Here is a 17,172-nt window from a genome sequence, read left to right on the forward strand (position 1 = left end):
TTTGGATTGGACTTCTCAGTTTCAAAAATCATTTCATCATAGAATCTAATATTAACATATATTCTGTTTTATTTTCAGTTAGTATATATTTTAGTAAAATATCCTTTTTATAGGAGAACGTTTAAATATCTTAACAATTTTTCGAACTTTATAAATTATAGGAAGCAATTCTTGGATATGTTAATATTTCATAATCATTAGCAATATCTTCTTCAACAATTACATTGTCATTATCTTCATTGTCAATATCACTCTCACTCTTACTCTTTTCAAAGTTGGAATCCGAAGTTTCTATATCTCCAGTATTTGGATTCTTCTGTTCTTTATTTTTTTAGTATAATACATCTATTACTGCTAATTGAATTCCATGTGCAAAGCACAACTGCTGATTTGCACCAATCAACTTTCCAACTTTTTTCCTTAATTGTTGCTCCCTCAGTCGTTAAGGGTACAATATTTTCTTTCAGGGATAATCCATGTTTCGCTCATTTAGATTTAATCAATTAATTAAGCTGTGAATTAGCTAATTAATTTCTCCCGTTAGGGAGACATAAATAGAAAAACGTATACTATTTTGCTATGTTCGCGATACCTGAACATATAGTGGAGACAATTTTAAAAAATTCTAGTAAATACCGAAAAACCGGTATTTAAACTTGTGAATACCGGTATCACAAAATTGTACAAATGGCTCAAAATACCGGTATTCGGTATCCCGGTATACCGGTATTGCAATCCCCATCTACAGTCTAGTGCTTCTTATTGCTTAATAAAGATAAATTAATTCTATTTTTAAACGTTCATAGCAATATTCTGATACTAATGAATATCTTCGTAATTTTCAATGATTTTAATACATTAAAAATTCTGATAGATTCTTTAAATTTATAATACTTATAGGCTGTCATACTAACTGTAAATTGCATTACAGGATTGATGAATGATAGGCGAAAATACTCTATAAATTAGTCCATTAATTAGTTAACAAATTTACTTCTACAATTGCTTATGTACACTAAGGAAGGGTCTTTCAACAATTTAAATAGATTATGATGTAAAAATTGATAACAATCTCAATACGTTTCCTCAATAACTTTAGAGCAAATTATTGTATAAAAATCTTTTTCGAACCAAATTAGAATTTAAGAAATAAGTTTTTCATTCACACCAATTTTATATTTGTGGATTTTCTTAATTTTAATAAAGTTAGAGAATATTTTCAACAATAATTTCCATTGCTTTAATTTTTGATTGCTAGAATTATCAAATGGTTATTTCTAGAATGCAGAAGTGCGTTTTGTCGTGATTAAATAATTTTTTGTGTATGCATTATCACTGTTATAATCTTAAAATTAAAAAAATAAAATAAAGATAAATCAATTAAAACTAAAACATTATCGATATTTCTAATTAGACCTTCGAATCTGTTTTTAAAAAATTACAAAGAGGAAGGTAAAGAGTTTTTATTATTCCCAAATATGCCAAAACAATCCACTATAAGTCACAGCGAAGCCACACAAAGTATCGGATACTTTATAAAAATCGGGAAAAGATCTGTCTTCTAAATGAAATAATTTTCACCTAAGCCTGTGCTCCGACGAACAATCTCAATCGACAGATAGCGAATATAATTTTTATTTCTGTTTCACTTGCTGATTTGTGCAGCACATTCGTTGGCGATTCTGTGGCAAAAGCATGTTGACGTACTTGGGGCACCTTTCCACTGTAAGTGGTTAAGCTTTAATTACATTCTGATCTTTTCAATAATATGTGTGGTACTTTGAGAGTTTGATATCTAATACGAAGTTGGCCACTGTGAATGAGTAATCAAACTTATATTTACTCTTATTTTGGCGTTACGCATCATTTCAATATAATAACAGTATAAAAATTGACACTTTTATAGGCACAATATCAAGGTATTTTATCATTTTAAAATTGAAATAATTTGAATAAAATTGATTGAAGAAATTTTTTAAATGCACCAGTATTTAAAAATGAAAAGAACACAACTCTTACAGGACAAATGTAAATTGATTTACTAAAAAAATGATATCAAGTGATTTTAAATATACTGGTATTTTATAATCACAATGACATTTTATATTAATACCTTGTAATTCGTGTTTCTTTTCAGGAACTGGTACTTAAATTGCAGCCTCATCTTCTCTCTCCTCATAGCAGTTTCGGCCGTTTATACACCCTATTTCGACCACTTTTTTAGGATGGTGGCTATGCCGTAAGTTTTTTTTTTCTAGAAATGCTCTGTTTATCCTTTAATGTAATTATATTTCAGATGATAATTATAATAATAAGAAAACGTATATAAAGATTTGTTAAGAATGCCGGAAAGATTGCCGCTTAGGTGGTGTGGGTGGCTCTTGGTATGGTTCTTGGTCTATTAAAATAGCTGGACATGTGCACATTCTCCTAGAGGTTTTGAGGTAAAAGAGTTGGATAGTAGTTTCACTCACACCTAGATATGAAACGTGATTATGTTTTGTGGTATCATCAGGTCGATCCACATAGCCTCTGTCTGAGATGGAATTTGAAGTGCTAGGCAATGTGTTCATTCGTCTGATCATTCTAGTGGAAGAGTCATCGATGCGAGAATCGATATCGCAGTAATTCTACTTTTTATACAGCACATTGAATTAAATCATGCGTCACGTTAAGATGGTGAACATGTTTGGGGTGCGGATGACTATATTATTAGATGCCCTCGCATACAATTAAGTGAATTCAGAAATTTGTGTAATCATGTCATATTTCCTATCCCTTAATTTGTTATTTAAAATATGTTAAACTTTGCCAGGAGGTGAAATACCTAATTATTGTGATATTTAGAGTTGTAGATATAAAATTGTGGAAAACAATATGATAAATATATAACTAAGAGGAATCTTACTTCATTATTTTATATATTAACCGATCAACGCAATTATTTAAGTGAATGATTCATTTTCGTTAAAAAAAATACATTAAATAAAGAATCAATCAATTCTTAAGTCAATTAAAATATAATAACTGAAATTATATTATTTAATACTATTAATAGTATTAAAATATTATTTAATAGTATTAAAATACTATTAAATAAACAAATTAATTCTGATTTTATAGGTGTAGGTTTCCTTTTCTTTAAATTGGTCAACTACCCTTCTTTATAGCTGTGAAGAAACCATATCCTTGGAAAGTTAAAAGGTGGACTTTTATTTCCTTTCTAAAAGGAGGCATAGATATTTAAGATTAAAGTGAACTGTTTCGGTTTTAAAAGCATTATAATAAAATTATGACCGATGGATTCATAAATGAACTAATGGAAATAAATAGTACCCAGATGCCACTTAAATCGATTGTTTAGCTTTATAGTGGGAAGTTAATACAGCAAATATATGTTTAAGAAATTCATAAGCGGATTAACTATTCAATTGGTTTGTTGTTCATAATTTAAAATGATCCTCCAAATCTATAAAATGAATCTTTAAAACGCATAATTCAAATAGCGGTTAGATATTTTGAAATGTAATCGTCATCAAGTTCAGCATAATAAATTTATTTGCACGATGCATAGATTTTCGTAAGGCGTAAATTTTCTCACCTTCCAGAACGATTCTTGTTGAGTAGAAAATTAATTTATGTTAGAGAAACAAGACAGAGACATGTTTTAAAATAGTGTCATGCATTTAATAATTATATTTCATCATTTAGAATAAATCAACAGAATATAACATATAAACCTTGGTTTGAAATCTGTACCTCATTGCAGAAATTTTTTAACTATAAAATTTTAAATATATCAGCAGTATGAAGAAGATAAAATTTTTACTTTCTCTTATGAGAAGTATACTAAGGAAAAGTACTGTAATAGTCAAAAAATTTAAATTCCAGATTTTGTCGAATCTTCAGACCTTTCTCAGTTTAAAAAAAATTGAATTCTTGTATTTGGAATTATTATCTGTCTGTCTATGAATACGATAACTACCTGTCTATGAGTAGGATATTGTCTCTATGTCTGAATACTGTCTGTCTGTACATTGGCAAAGACATAAACGCGATAGTTCGAAAACTTGACAACTGAGGGAAATGTCAATTTCTGGGTAAATAAAGTGTACTCATCAAATTCTAAAGCAAATCTGTAAAAAGATTAACTGTCTGACTGTCTATGTTTTCTCTTGCATGTAAACACGATAACAACGCACTGATTTAAATATATGAAATTTATGATATGATCTAAAGGTGTAGGTCTTGATTTCAAATTTTAATCTGTATAAAAAAAGTATCCATTCTTTGGCGCGTGTATTATTCGCATCCCAGTGATTAATCTCCAAAAAAAATCATCAAAGATTGCTTGCTAATACACTCTTTCGTAACTATTGTTCATCAATGACATGCAGTTAATAAACAAGCGCCGCCGGTTTTCCTTTCCATATTACGAAGCATACAATTCTAAGGTATGGGACTCTGAAAATAAAAATCTGAGCATTCGCACCTTCCGCATGGTGCAGAATTTTATACCTAGAGTTTATACTGTAGAGAATGTGTGGAATTTCGGAGGATCACTCCTATTCATTTGTGAAAACAAAGTAAAAAGTTTCTTTCGTACAAAAACAAGTGAAAATACACTGAAAATAAGTATTCTGAACATAAATTGGACGTAGGTGACTTAAAAGGAACCATATCGAAAACAATATATATGAGATATAAATGTTTTCATAAAACTATTTCAAATTATGCATTATTCCAAAATTCATTAATTCCATTTCAGAGAGTCCATTTTGTAACAGGTTGCCATTGATTCGATTGTACGCGACACATTGATAAAGTGCCAATGCATTTGCTAATCTGAAATCCATAAAATAGTAATTGTTTCAATGCGGCATGACTGAAGCAGAAAACACAAGCCATACGTACCCTATAAATAAAGCAGATATGTTGTTACGACTTATGGAACTTTACAAGCCCTCTGACAGTAATCAGTTAGCGATTTAAGCCGAGTGAGCGTCTCTTGTTTTTTCAGTAGCGCCGACTAGGGCCAAGTGTGAGACTTGGCTTTTCACACGTTACAACCCTTTTTACGGAGCAGACTTCATTCATACATTTCATTCACTCATCCACAGATCGTAATTTAGACCTGAATCAGAGTACGATCACCTCTGAATCAGTATCCCCAGTGGTATTATTCTCGACATGGAGGACTTTGTGACCACGATAGATTTATATGTGCGCCTGCCACCACACACACGGAGAGTCTTCGGCCGGTGGGGTTCGAATTCGCAACCCAAGGGATGCGAATCTAACGTCCTATCAAACAGGCTATCCCGGCCTTTCAGCGGCGAAGAAAAGAAATTCTAAAAACTTAGAGATCCCTGTATTAGGAAATTAAAATCTGAGAGAGTGGTCATTCCAAAACTGTTTCGCACATTCACTAATAAAGGTACTTGTGTATTAGTAATCGCATGCCTTTGGAAAACAATAGAGACGAAAGGATATATTGGCTTGCCATCTTTAGCAAGGGAAGGCGATAAATCACTGAGATACGGTTATTGCACAAACATAAGAAAACCCTCATGTTTGTGTAATAACCTCATATTTGTAAATTTGGATTTTGGATTTCTTTTCTCCGATTGATGGAATCCAAAATTTGAAATCAAATATATCGAATTGCAATCGCAGCCACAAAATCGCATTCCAAATATCATATATTTAAACCATTGCGTTCCAGAATTGCATTCGTTTAAGTGCTTGTAAAAAGTACAGACCAACAACTCTTTGGAGGATTTTAACTGTTCTAATACTTGGCAATGACTGATAGAATATTGTACTTTTCTGAAAATAAAGTATGTGAGTTTTGCATTATTTTGTGCAAAAAGAATTTCTGATGTAGCTTACACGACACATAAGAAATATATATGCATATTATTTTTTTATTTTTTTTTTTACAGAATTCGAAATTCCTATTTGCATAAAAACATGCCTCTGAAAATTCATTTTTCTCTGAGAGCAATGAAATAAAGGGAAAGTTGCAGATTCCTGCAAGATCCTTATACTGTTGTCCGGTACTGCAACGCACAATACTATTTTTACTTTCTCGTATACGAAGTCTGGAAAGAGAAAATATTGACACCGTCAAAAAATTTGAACTCGAAATTTTGATGAAACTCCATGTTTCAAACCTATCTGAGTCTGAAGAATACATTTTTGGAATTATGTTTCCTTATTAGTGCGTCCGTCTGTCTTCTTGTTTGTGAACACAATAAGTAAAATAAAGCTTTGAGTTTACAGAAAAGAGTTTGGTATATGTCAAGTAGGCTGATAGAGGGGTACGACATGCTCTTCCATAAAAAAATGAAGTTTGATTCCTAAATTGTCTTTTTTTTTCTGGCACTCTTCTGCAAAATTATGTAACATTGTAACATCTCTTTTTCCCCTTGAGCAGAGAGCACCCCCCTTACAGAAGCCCCTTGTGGCGTTTACAGACAAGCAGTTGAACGGGAGACCTGCATCCTGAGGTCGACTTTTTTCTATGCGCAACCCTTGCGCTAACGCTGAATGCTTTCGGTTGGAAACGGTGAAATCCCTCCACCATACTGTTTACTTTAACTTACTTGTCTATGTGTGTTTGTAAATTTTTTAGTGTAGCTGTGTTTGTGTAGATTAAAAATATTATACTTAAAACCGGGCAGTTCAGTAGAAAATCGCAATACACTCACTATAACATGTATATTATAATTCACAGCTGCACGACAATCATGCTTGTTCACTATTATATTTATTCAAAATTGTTAAAATATTTTATTCATGTCTAATAATCGCATTGCTTTTTTACTTGTAATACTTATAATACTTGTATTTTTTACACACTTATTTGTTTAGCAAAAAGCTCCATTTTTAATCGTCGTTCTTGCGGTCTCCTTGCAGCCAAGTGACCCCTTGTCGGAAATACCCATTGGTACAAACAATGTATCACTAAGTTTAAAAAAATTTAATCGCACTAATAACCTGAAACCACCATTCTTTTATTTAAAAAATCGTAAAGTAATGAATTAACTTTAGATTAGTACATTTTATTGCAATGTTTTTCATTTCTCGTTATAAATTTTGATTTAAAACATTAAATTATTTTGCTTCCAGTATAAAGTTATGGTTCGTTCCCGTCCCTTTCGCTTTGTGGCTCTTCGCTGTCGAAGAAGTCCGCAAGTGGTACATGAGACGTCTTGGTCCTGGTTCTTGGCTGGAACAGATCAGTGTGACATGAATGAAATTACATTTATTTCCTTTAGATTATATGCTTCATCTTTCTAAATGCAAAAGAAAAAATGCAGTGAATTTCAGACTACGTATGGAATTGAATGAGCGAAAATCGCAAATTCACAAATGAACACAAAAATAACTTTGAAATATTTTTATATATAGTAGGTGGCTTACACATGGAAAAATTAGGAACTTTAGATTACTGTACATACGAATTAGTAATTTTTTTATGTATTAAGCATTTCTTCTTTATTTGTGAGTGACGAAAACTGTAGTTAAGAAAAATACCGAAGATAAGTCACAAAGAGGAAAATCGAGAATTTACTGTATATAATTTTTTTTTCGTTCAATACCAATAAAGAAAAAAACTGATATTTCTTGTAGCAACCATTCTATAGCTACTCACAGTTCAAAAACAAAGACTTTGTTACAAACACAAAATTATCATCGGCATAATCTTACGTTAAATCAGCATTTTCTGGAAAAGAGATTCTGATAAAGAAGGTTACTAATAAAACTGAACAATTGATGTCTATTTTCTTTGCAATGATTAAATCGGTAAAAAAAGCAACAAAATTTCAAGTAGAAAGATGTTACCATTCCGTTCAAAATAATAGCTGATCACTTTTCAGGAAAACAAATACTGTTGAAGAGTAACTAGTAAATAAGTCGTACTATTCCACCCAATACTTTTTAATGTGAAGTATCCATATAACAGATACAAAAGTTACTGAGCTAGACTGAATTCTGTCAAAGTTTGAGGAAACCAAATGGTATTAAAACTTTCAAAAGATATTCATCGTAAAATTTAACAAAATAATATTGTTATCAAAATGTTGTTCAAGTGATTTACAAAAATGGCCTAGTATTTCTGTCAGCACAAACTTCCTATTTATTCATATATCTACAAAAATATGTTTTCAGATATAATTGAAAAAAACTTATTAAAGGCTTACAATAACGGCGTAATTGTTTCGAATTATTCAAAAAATAATTTAAAGCAGTCAAATACCATATAAAACTTAAATCGACGGCATTCACTTACATATTGAAGAAGATTTAGATACGGTATACAAAATTTCATAACAATTTAATGATAAAATGTAAGCATTAAAACTTTGTTGATGGAATCTATAGCCATTCCACTGTACCTTTTTGTATGAAGAGACTTACATATTCACAAAATAAATTACTTAGAAGTACTTAGAAGTAGAATCAATTCAAATGGAATTAGAATGTGGGAAATGATAATAAACCGTTATCACCACAGCATGTCTTGTCTGAGTATAAATAAATTCAATTATGGCTATGAATGTATATATATATATGGTTCCGCGTCTCTCCTCCCCCCGCTTAATCGAATTTTCTGACATCGGTACAGAGCAAAAATTTGAAAAATGGAATCTGGGCTAATTTGTCTTCCTCTTCAATCGGTCTCAATTTGAAAATCCCTAAACGATTCTCAATAGAATTTATTATAAAAATTCTATCAAAAATACTGAAAAAAATCATGCACTGAATGCAAGATATTCTGCAATATTTCTTATTAAAAAAAAGGGAAAAAATGTCTGACAAAATTTTTTTTATAATTATGTAAAAAAAAAGAATTACGTCTCTGAATTGTTCATATTTAGGTCGTTCTCAGATTTGCATTTACATTATTATTTTTACATTGGATTTTAATTCAAAAATAATTATTTAAAAGTTTTCGCGATCAAAAGCAAATTTCAAGTAATTATAAACTGATATGACTTTAGGAGCGCTATAATTTTGGATATATTCCGTTATCCATTAATCTAATCTTTCCAAAACTCCATTTTAAAATTAATGGTTAAATGGTGGGATCGAACATGTATTTATCTCTCCAAGCTATCATTAGCATTAAAAATGATAAATGAATAGAAATAGCTTTTAAAATATATTTTTATTAATGTACTAAAAATAATTTAATTTAATTTTGATTACTTTCTTCTTCTTAGTCTTTAGTTTATAATTCATTAGCCTTAATACTCTCGACTTCACGAGCGTTTTTAGGTTTTTTTGGGGAGAAAAAAAGAGCAAAACACAAATACCATTTCATCATACAATATTTAATCACCTAAAAGGTTTGAGAACCCTCAATCTTTATTTATAACTCCTAATTAATCATTATTCTAGAGTTTTCGGTTAGATGACAATTATAGTATCACTATTTGACTAATTTATACATAGATTAATTGAAGTTGCTACTCTGGAGCATATAATTTATAACTAGCCGAGAGAGAATTATGAATTTTCTAAATTAATACAGGAAACTGTAAGAATTTGTCCTTCAGATCTATTGATCGCAATTCCGAAAGCAAGACGAACTAGAAATTGAAGGCATTTAAAATCATATCGTATATTACTTAGAGAAATACGGAGAATGAAAATGTTCCCTTTTGTGTACTTCCTGTAAGAGTCGTTGCTTGAATTATATGGGCTATAAGCTTGCTGATACACAATCTTGTACCATTGTATAATTTAAGGGATTTTAAATTTGTTAATATCATGACTGGCGACCATTTTTAGATTTAATACATGCATTCTATGTGGATTCATAGAATTCAAAAATTCTGTAGGATAGTAAAGAAGTTGTTTTTCATCCGTTATGATAGTAATAGAATTACAGGTAGTAGAACTTCCTGATAATTCTTTAAGGATAATTTTATTTACTTTATTAACAATTTCCTTTTCGGGATCTAAATTTACGCGTTCCCAAAGTCAAGTTATTTATTTAAAATGTCCAAAAAAAGCTTGTTGTGCTAATTTCTTTAAAGAGAATATTAACACATAAAAAGAATTTGGAAGAGAAAATTTTACTCGGATTATGTAGAGAATCTACCATTCACCTAAGCTAAGCAGCTGTTTTGCGGCGTGATTAGAAGAAATATCACCGAAATGGTATTGCACATTTGCTTGTTAGTTTTTTAAGTGTTTCCTTTTGACGTATTGCCAAGAATATGAGGATTAAAAATATGCATTCAATTTATTTGCCGGTGCTTCTCTTAAAATGATAGGAAGAGTTTTATGAAACTCATCTGATAGTCAAATAACCGCTCATCCCATAATTCTGTTGTCATTTTGGAAGTGACGCTCAGTTAGGCTTAGACCTTTTAATTCTGCATTATGCACACGCCCCAAGCGATATGGTTGCAAGTTTATAAGACAATCGCTTTAACCGGTCTTTTGTTTATATTACATACAAGATTCTCGGTCTGAGTGCAAGAGTAATTGCAAGCTAGCAATGTAAGAGTAATTGAAACGCTGAAGTACTGTCCTGTCACCATCTAAAAAGACGGAGGTTATTTCTGATGAAGCTGTAGTAGAAGTTATATGATGTTTGGATAACATTTCAGCAACTATCAAATTTATTAAAAGCTATCCGTCTTTGACGACCAGCATGTTCGCGCAGATTTCTTCCTTTTTTAGGTTATTAAATAATTAATATGAAAAGAATATTTTTTTTAAGAAATTATCTTTATATTTCATACGACTAAAAGATATGAATTCAATTTAATCAATTTACTGCAAATTAAAGCGTGTAGATATTACTAAATAAAAATCCTACTGTAGAGTTAAGAGCAAGCGATCGAATGTTTTGATGGATGCATTTCTGATACAGAATAATTTTTATGTTGATTGGTTAATTAATTTTATCTTTAATTTAGTACGAATCATTTGATATCATTTATTATCTCTATGCCAAGTTATAATAATTACCAAATGTGTTGTGTACTTTAATTAATTAAAGACAGGCAAAGAGAAAATTTTAAATAGTATTGTTTTTATTATTACAACTTTCTCCACGTATATTACAACTTTCTTCATTGACGGAGCGAATTGTAACAGCCTACAAGTTGAGAAAAAAAATACTTTTAGTGTTATGTTTTTGAATATTTTTAGTCCGTATGTATGAATGTTTAAACTATAAAAAAAAGAGCGGTTATAATCAAGGAATCTAAATTATATTTAAAAACATAGGTTTGCTTTGCTCCTACATGATAATGTCAAGAATAACATTATAACAATAAATAAATATGTTTTCTCCCAAAGCCCGCTTCGTTTTGGTTCGATTTGTTTCTAACTTGAAGACCTTTGTTTATTGGCCTGGTATTTTTGTGGATGCACTGACCCTTTTCCTCCGACAACATTAATCTGGCTCAGGTTGAAATCCCTATTTACAGATATCTCCAAACCGCACATTAACCTCTATTTTATTCAGATATCAAATTTAATATAGAATTATAAATAAAAAAGAGAAATACTCAAACACAAGTAAATAAATATATAAATAATTTCAGATAAATATAGAATGAATACAAGGAAAAGAGTGAAGAAATGCAGAATGTATATTGAAGCAAATGTCTACAAATATAAGTATATTTCTTTTCGACTGATATGCATTTTCTATACTGACGAGATGCCTTCTTCTCTTCTTGCGTACAGCCGACCACCCCGCCACCACTGAACGTAGCAGTATCGACAGGATTTGTTGTGGCCGACTGCTATCTTTAGCATTGTCCATCCTTGCATTGACCGATTTGTCAAACTGACATTCTCTTCGAGGTCATTAGCCACAAAGTGGTCAATTCTTCCTTATCTACAAACTCTCAAATAGATGGTAAAAAACTGACAATTTTGGACATCATGTCCTTCACAGTTTTAAGATTACCTGGTACCATCAGTACTGTACTTAGGTCATTATTTATAATTTTCAGATTTTTTCTTAACTCCGAGATTTCAATACATTCTAAACATAAATAGATTCCATACATAAATAGTGGTAAACAGTACCGATTCCACCACAAATGCATTTATTTTCCTGCATTCTTCCAAATACTGACAAGATACCGTAAGATAAATGATACAACCAAAAACAAATTACATTCCGCCGCGTTAAGTTTTAAGTGGTTGAAGTGCTTTCGTCTTATCTTAGGGTGAAAACTGTTATTCCTTCCATTCTGCCTAGAGGAACTAAACAACTCAAGACAGCAAACGATACTAACAGTTAGATCAAATAAATTATTGTTTTTTAAACGAGTGTTTTCATTGAGCTTTTCTTCTTGGCATTAATGTGCACAAGGCGTCTTTTCGCACTAAATCGATAGCCCTATAACAGTTTTATAATTGACATTTCCCTCCATCCTATACCATATTTGAGATAAGAAACTTAACTCCGGAGTTTTCCGCATCACGTAGCGCATAGTTCATTTTACTATATTCAGACACCACTTTCATGACTATAGCTGCCATCGTTCTGAAGTTAAGGAAATAAGGAATTTAAGTGGGTATCTTCATATGAATTGAGATCTCTAAATATGCATTATATAGGAGAAGGTAAAAATAACTCTTTCTATATTACGATATGTAGTAATATAGAACAAAATTATGAAGTTATTTAACATTGCACATACCACTCCCGGAAAACATGTGCCCGAATTTGCAATGAAATTAAATTTGATCAAATGACCTTGTTTAAGAACATGAATATCTTCAATGGCATAGGTAAACATCAGTAACGACATATAAATCTTTGGCGTGAATCTAGCATTTTTAATGAATTTATCGCGAGAATATATATTTTGAACACCTTTTTTGCCAATTGATTGACACAAAAATTTGACATGAAACTGCAGTTGTAGTCATAAGATATCATACCGAATTTCATTGATTTAAGTCATTGTGATTTTGTTTATGAGCTATTGCGCTTACATGCAAAATCAACAGACTTTCAACTATTTGGCGGATTTGATTCAAAATTTGATATATGTATTTTAAATGATAAACTTATGTATTAAACTTTAGTTTCCTAGCTCTTTAGATTTTGTAACTATGGAGTTCACTTGTATTCTAACAACCAGACAGACTTCTGAAAGGATTTAGTTTAAAATATGATAGCAGTCTACAGATTTGATCTTAAAAACATCTTGTGTTTATAAATTATTATTTTTACAAGTTTGAGAAGGAACAGACCAACAGGCGGTCGACCGTTTGACGGAGTTGATTCAGAATTTGATAAGAATCTATATTTTAGATAATAAACCTGTGCACCAAATTTTATTTTAATTACCTTTTTTTAGCTTTTTTAACACATTTTATTAGCTTTTTGTATTTTGTAGTTATCGAGTTCTATTGTTCTCGAATAGACAGATGTATAGAGTTCCCGTGAAAGGATTTCGTCGAAAATTTGATAGGATTTTCTATGAATCTGAAATATAATCATAATTCCATATGCCAAATTTTAACTGTCTAGCTCAAAGTATTTTTGATTTATCATATTCAAAGAAAGGCAGACATACATAATGTCAAAAATGTGTTTTTCTTACTTGAGGAGGTCTGAAACTTGGAGATTCTTCAAAAATTCGAATTCAAATTTCTTGACTATTACAGTACTTTCTATCTACTTCTTATGCAAGAAAGTAAAAAAGATTTCGATACTGACATAAATATAAGCCGATTTCATTTCAATTATCAACTGCAAAATCAAAAAATCGATCATCATAAGTTGTATCTATATAAATTCGAAATCGGTGCCTAATCTAATAAATGAATGAAATGCAAACTATAAGTTTTATCACAAAACAGTAATATTTATTTTAAAAGTTTATCAAATAGTACTCTAATCTACTTCAGCGAAAATACTGTACTAATGTTTACCAACAAAAAAAGAAAACGCAGAATAAAAATAAACTTCTTACATCTTAACGCTCCGCACTAGTCTATCTAATCTCGTCTAAGATAACGAAGTATAAATACGAAATCCATCGACAAACACAATATCGAAACCCAAACTCAAAAGAGGTTGGTTAGTTTTGATATTCGGAATTATCTTTTCTTCCTTATCTTCATGATGTAAAATGTTATCGTATTCTCGCGAGAAGAAAAGAAATGAATGTCGCCAAATAAAGATGATAAACAGTTCTTAATGGTAGCAGCCTACAGCGTAGAACAGAAATTGAATTGGAAAAAAAAATGTAATTTTGATTTGAATTTTCGTCAGATGATTTTGAGTTTGGATCTTTTAAAAAAAGACTTTTTTTTATGTGTGTGTGCATGAGAAATTCGTTTGCGAAACATTACTTTTTAATTTTTCCGTCATACTCCATCGGAATTGTTCTTGCCTTCACTTTAAGATAAACTTACTCTTTGTGAAAAGTCAAAGCAATGTTTAGTGATATTTCGATTTTGCCTTTCCCTCTACAATAAAATAAAAAAAAAAAACGAAATAAATCATTGCTCATGTACAGTGAGTAAAAAACGTTTCCGTACGGAAGACTAAAATAAAAATAAATAAGCAGAATTTCTATTCTTTGCTTTTTATCTTTATAAATTACTTGTATATGGTTAATATGAGTCTTTAAAAGGGAGTTTCGCAGTAAATTTATCTTTTTTACAAAACGCAGCAAGTCCTTTTCCAGTTTTTAAGATAAATGACAAAGTATCATGCAAAAAAAGTATCCTTACGCAATATGCAAATTCTTTCTGACGTGTTTTACAACTGACTCACAGTAAATATTCGAAGTTTGATACTTTGTCAGAGTGAAGAACACGACATAGCAACAATTGTTTAATTTTAATTTGTAGCTGATCGTCTTTAAATGGAAGTTCAGAAAGCCATTGGAGAATTAGTCATTCGGTTGTGAAAAAATGGATTATCTATGAAAAAAATCAGTGAAATCACTAACAAAGCGAAATCTACAGTGCATTATATTATTAAAAGATACTGTGAGCTGCAAACATTTGAGGATAGAGATCGATCCGGAAGCCCTGCGAAGTTAAATCACTCGCATGATAGAAATATCACGTGTAAAGTGCAAGATAATCCCGCGGATTAGTGCACCTCAACTTGCAACTAATTTAATGACTGATTATAACATTAAAGTCGCAACTTTAATGGTGAGAAATGTCATTAAAAAGAAGTTTATAATGGACGTGCGGCCCATAAGAAGTCTGTTATAGGTCTATGCAACAGAAAAAAGCGTCTCGAGTTTGCAAAGAATACATAAGTAGGCCTCTATCTTTTTGGGAATCTATCCTTTTTAGAGATGAATCAAAATTTAATTTCCGTGGGTCAGATGGTCGAGTTAGGGTCTGGCGAAAACCAAAGCAGCATATGTTAATTAAGAATTTATGTGGAACTGAACTGTGAAGCACGTTGATGGCGGGAACATGGTATAGGGGTTTATGAGCGCTGCTGGTGCGGAAATTTATGTTTCATAAAAGGAAGTATGGATAGGTACTTGTATCTTGATATTCTAAAACAAAATGGCTTAACCAATGTAAAAAAAAAAAAAAAAAAAAAAAAAAAATGTCCTTTGAAACTGTCTTTACTTTTCAACAGGACAGCGATCCTACGCAAACCTCCAAGATTTGTAAAAAGTAATGTCTCTATGATGTTAAATAACAGCTTCACAGCCCTCCCCAGTCTCCCGATTTAACCCCTATAGAATATTTATGGGAAGAAATTAGTCGTGAACTAAAAAAATATGACACACAGAACAATGTTGAACTCAAAAGGGCCATTCAATACATTTAGAGCAATATTTCTCCAGAAACAACAAACAGACTTGTGGAGGTTATGCTACAACGTTTGAGAAAAATGATAAAGACCAAAGGAAGGCCTACCGATCATTAAATGCAAGTTGGTCAGCATTAAAAAGATCTTTCTTTTACTATGTAAATACCAAAAGGAAACTTTTTTGTTTCTTATTCGTGGCATTTTTTGATTCTTTCAATTTACGTATTTAATTTTCTCCTTAGTTTTTCTTTATAATATTCATATATAATAAATAAAATTGTGTTAAACCATTTTTCAAATTTCCATTTTCATAACAAAATATTTGGCGTTAAAAATTTAACTTGCATTAATAGTTATAGTTGCGTACGGAAACTTTTTTTACCCACTGTATAATTTAGCTATGAAAGGCCGAATTTGTTTCATCACTAAACCAATTTAAATTTCCCAATTTGAAAAAAAAAGCACTTTCTAAAAAACTTTCAGAAAACTAAGCAAACATTCAGTTATATTCTAGCAAACTTTTCTAAACAAACTTTCGGTTATATATTATATGATTGGATTTTTAAAAAAAATAACAGCGCGGTTAGCAACCGCCTTTAGTGATGAATGCACTTTTATTTTATCCTAATTATTAGTAAGACATTGAAAAGTATATCTGCTATCCAATTTATCTATTTTGAATGCCAAACCTCAATAATATTACCATTACTAACTAGTAACTCTTATTGCTACCATTCTTATCTTTCTTAACTCATAATATCATAGTCTCTTATCTGATAGTAACTTTCGAAACCAGAAAATATATTAAGAAACAGTTTAGTTATAAAAGGTATTTTAACAATAAATTTAAGAATCAATTATCATTATTATTTCAAAGCAATAATACGCCGATGCCAAGCGCTTGAGATGAAAGCTTTCATAAGTTCTTCCCTTATTCTTCAATGAAACAAAAATAGATGTTATAGTTATTTGTCTCGAACCATATCGAAGCATCTTAATTTGTTTTTAATTATTAATTAAGCAAATTAATAAGTGAATCAAGTAATCTAAATGAATTTTTTTTGGTCTAAAATCTATCAACAATCAAAAAAATATTTTTATGTACTGGAAAAAATAGCTTTTAAAAGGTTAAGTGAGATTAAATGTTGTAACCTATGTAGAAAAAGTATTAGAATTGTTTGATAATTACTTTGAGTTCTATAATTTTTATGATTCTTGACGAAAACGCTTTCTTCTTTAGATATACTTAGGAAATTATATTATATATATCAGTAACTACAAACAATTATTCAGAATATTTGTGAATAATTTTTCATTTATTTAGTTGCATGCCATATTTTTGCAAATTTTCTGAATATATAAGACAGCTTTATAAATAT

The 17,172-nt window shown here is 30.5% G+C and overlaps 1 protein-coding gene across 1 annotated transcript in view; it reads left to right on the top strand.

Annotated features, from left to right (window-relative positions):
• The window catches only part of LOC129985037 (sodium/potassium-transporting ATPase subunit alpha-2-like), a 217,597-nt gene extending 210,220 nt beyond the window's left edge, over positions 1-7,377 (top strand). The window contains exons 35-36 of the mRNA XM_056094964.1: positions 2,138-2,239; positions 7,135-7,377. Coding sequence (XP_055950939.1) covers positions 2,138-2,239; positions 7,135-7,258 — 226 coding nt within the window. The 3' untranslated portion in view covers positions 7,259-7,377. The remainder of the gene's footprint in view (positions 1-2,137; positions 2,240-7,134) is intronic.
• Positions 7,378-17,172: the final 9,795 nt, after the last annotated feature.

This window comes from Argiope bruennichi, chromosome 9 (assembly GCF_947563725.1).
Source record: "Argiope bruennichi chromosome 9, qqArgBrue1.1, whole genome shotgun sequence".
Lineage (NCBI taxonomy): Eukaryota > Metazoa > Arthropoda > Arachnida > Araneae > Araneidae > Argiope > Argiope bruennichi.